Here is a 1483-nt window from a genome sequence, read left to right as displayed (position 1 = left end):
AGAAAATTGAATCGTAAATATTTTAGTAACATAACTAAAACTACATAAAAATATGTAAATTTTAAAAGAAATATAAAGACAGTCACATCAAATTATTATAAAAGGTTAAATAAAGACAACTGAGACTTAATAATAGAGATTTAAGCCAAAATGATTTAATAACTGCGAAATAAACAAAACAAATTACTTCCTAATGATTTGGTTTATTTTTTCCAAAGTTAATAACAATCAACACAATACATCGCATTATTTAATCTTCTAATTAATAATTAATTTGAGCTAAGAAAAACATTAAAACAAAAATTATACATTATCCTCTAATCATTTTTCTTCTCTTTTTCTTGTTTCCCAAATTTACTCATCCTCTGCCTCACCACTTTCTCATCAAATATCTCATAAAATCTTCCCATTTCACCCTTCACCCTCTCCCCACTCCTCTGTATTTGGTCCCCATACTTCATATATATCACTGGCACTATCATCACCATCGTTATACCTGCAACCCCCCCCCCCAATCAAATCAATAACATAAACACATAATACGGATTAATGGATTTATTTTAATAATTTACCTATGTAAACAAGTGTTAGGAAATCAAAGAAGGCTCCAACGTAGGATAGTATCGAAAGCCCCGCCAGTGTTCTTGCAAACACAAACCAGTTCTCCTCAACAGTCACATGAAACATCCATCTCAATACATCTTCCAAAAATGTTCGATATGTGTTGGTAATCTCCATGGTTGTCTGTTCCGAGATATCGAAATCCGACACATTTGGTGGTTCTCTAAATACACACGCACACAATGATTTTCAATGTTTCTTTTTCGATATATACTAACTAAAAAGAAGGGGGAAAGCATATATAATTAACAACATACTTGCCGAGAAGCCTGAGAACATTTCCCCAAAGGAAAAGTGAAGCAAGGATGAAGATGATGAGCCATGAAGCGACAGTGATGAAGTTGAACTGATATACTTGAAGCAATATCCATGTTGCTGTTGAAACCAGAACAACTGTTGCACTCACTTTCTTTCTCCTCCATAGAATTATATCTCTGAAAGTATCTGAAACAAAACATAATTAGATATAAATACAACAAGGGAAAGCTTGCAGTTATTGTTGTTGCAGTACTTGAAGTTACCTAATGCAGGGGATGAAGACGATGGTGGGGTGGCAGCAGACATGGTTATGATTTGAAACCAAGATAGCTGAAATATTTTTGAAAGAAAGTAGTTTGGGGGTGTATTTCCTTTGTGTTTTCAAGTAATGAAACGTTGAATTTGTTGATTAAAAAAAATTAAGTGAAGAACAATGAGGAGTTTGTTTGATTTACACGTGCACAAGTGTAGAGAACAACGTGGAAGCCATGCAACAGTCGGTGAAAGCTTCAAGCTGTGGCCAAACTCTTCTACTTTAATCTATTCTATTGTGATAAGAACAAACTACAGCACCCAGTTTTTTTTTTTTGAAGTTTAGGCCCAA

At 33.8% G+C, this 1483-nt stretch overlaps 1 protein-coding gene across 1 annotated transcript; it reads right to left on the bottom strand.

Moving 5' to 3' along the window:
• Positions 1-183: 183 nt before the first annotated feature.
• Positions 184-1271, bottom strand: LOC105776231 (reticulon-like protein B13). The gene is made up of 4 exons (XM_012598777.2): positions 1143-1271; positions 879-1065; positions 573-784; positions 184-496 (listed from the first exon to the last, which is right to left on the bottom strand). The coding sequence occupies exons 1-4, from the start codon at positions 1183-1185 to the stop codon at positions 318-320; spliced, it is 621 nt and encodes a 206-aa protein (XP_012454231.1). The 5' UTR covers positions 1186-1271; the 3' UTR covers positions 184-317.
• Positions 1272-1483: the final 212 nt, after the last annotated feature.

Source organism: Gossypium raimondii, chromosome 10, assembly GCF_025698545.1.
Source record: "Gossypium raimondii isolate GPD5lz chromosome 10, ASM2569854v1, whole genome shotgun sequence".
In the NCBI taxonomy this organism is placed as follows: domain Eukaryota; kingdom Viridiplantae; phylum Streptophyta; class Magnoliopsida; order Malvales; family Malvaceae; genus Gossypium; species Gossypium raimondii.
The sequence above is the reverse complement of the archived record's forward strand: the minus strand, read 5'-3'. Positions and strand labels throughout refer to the sequence as shown.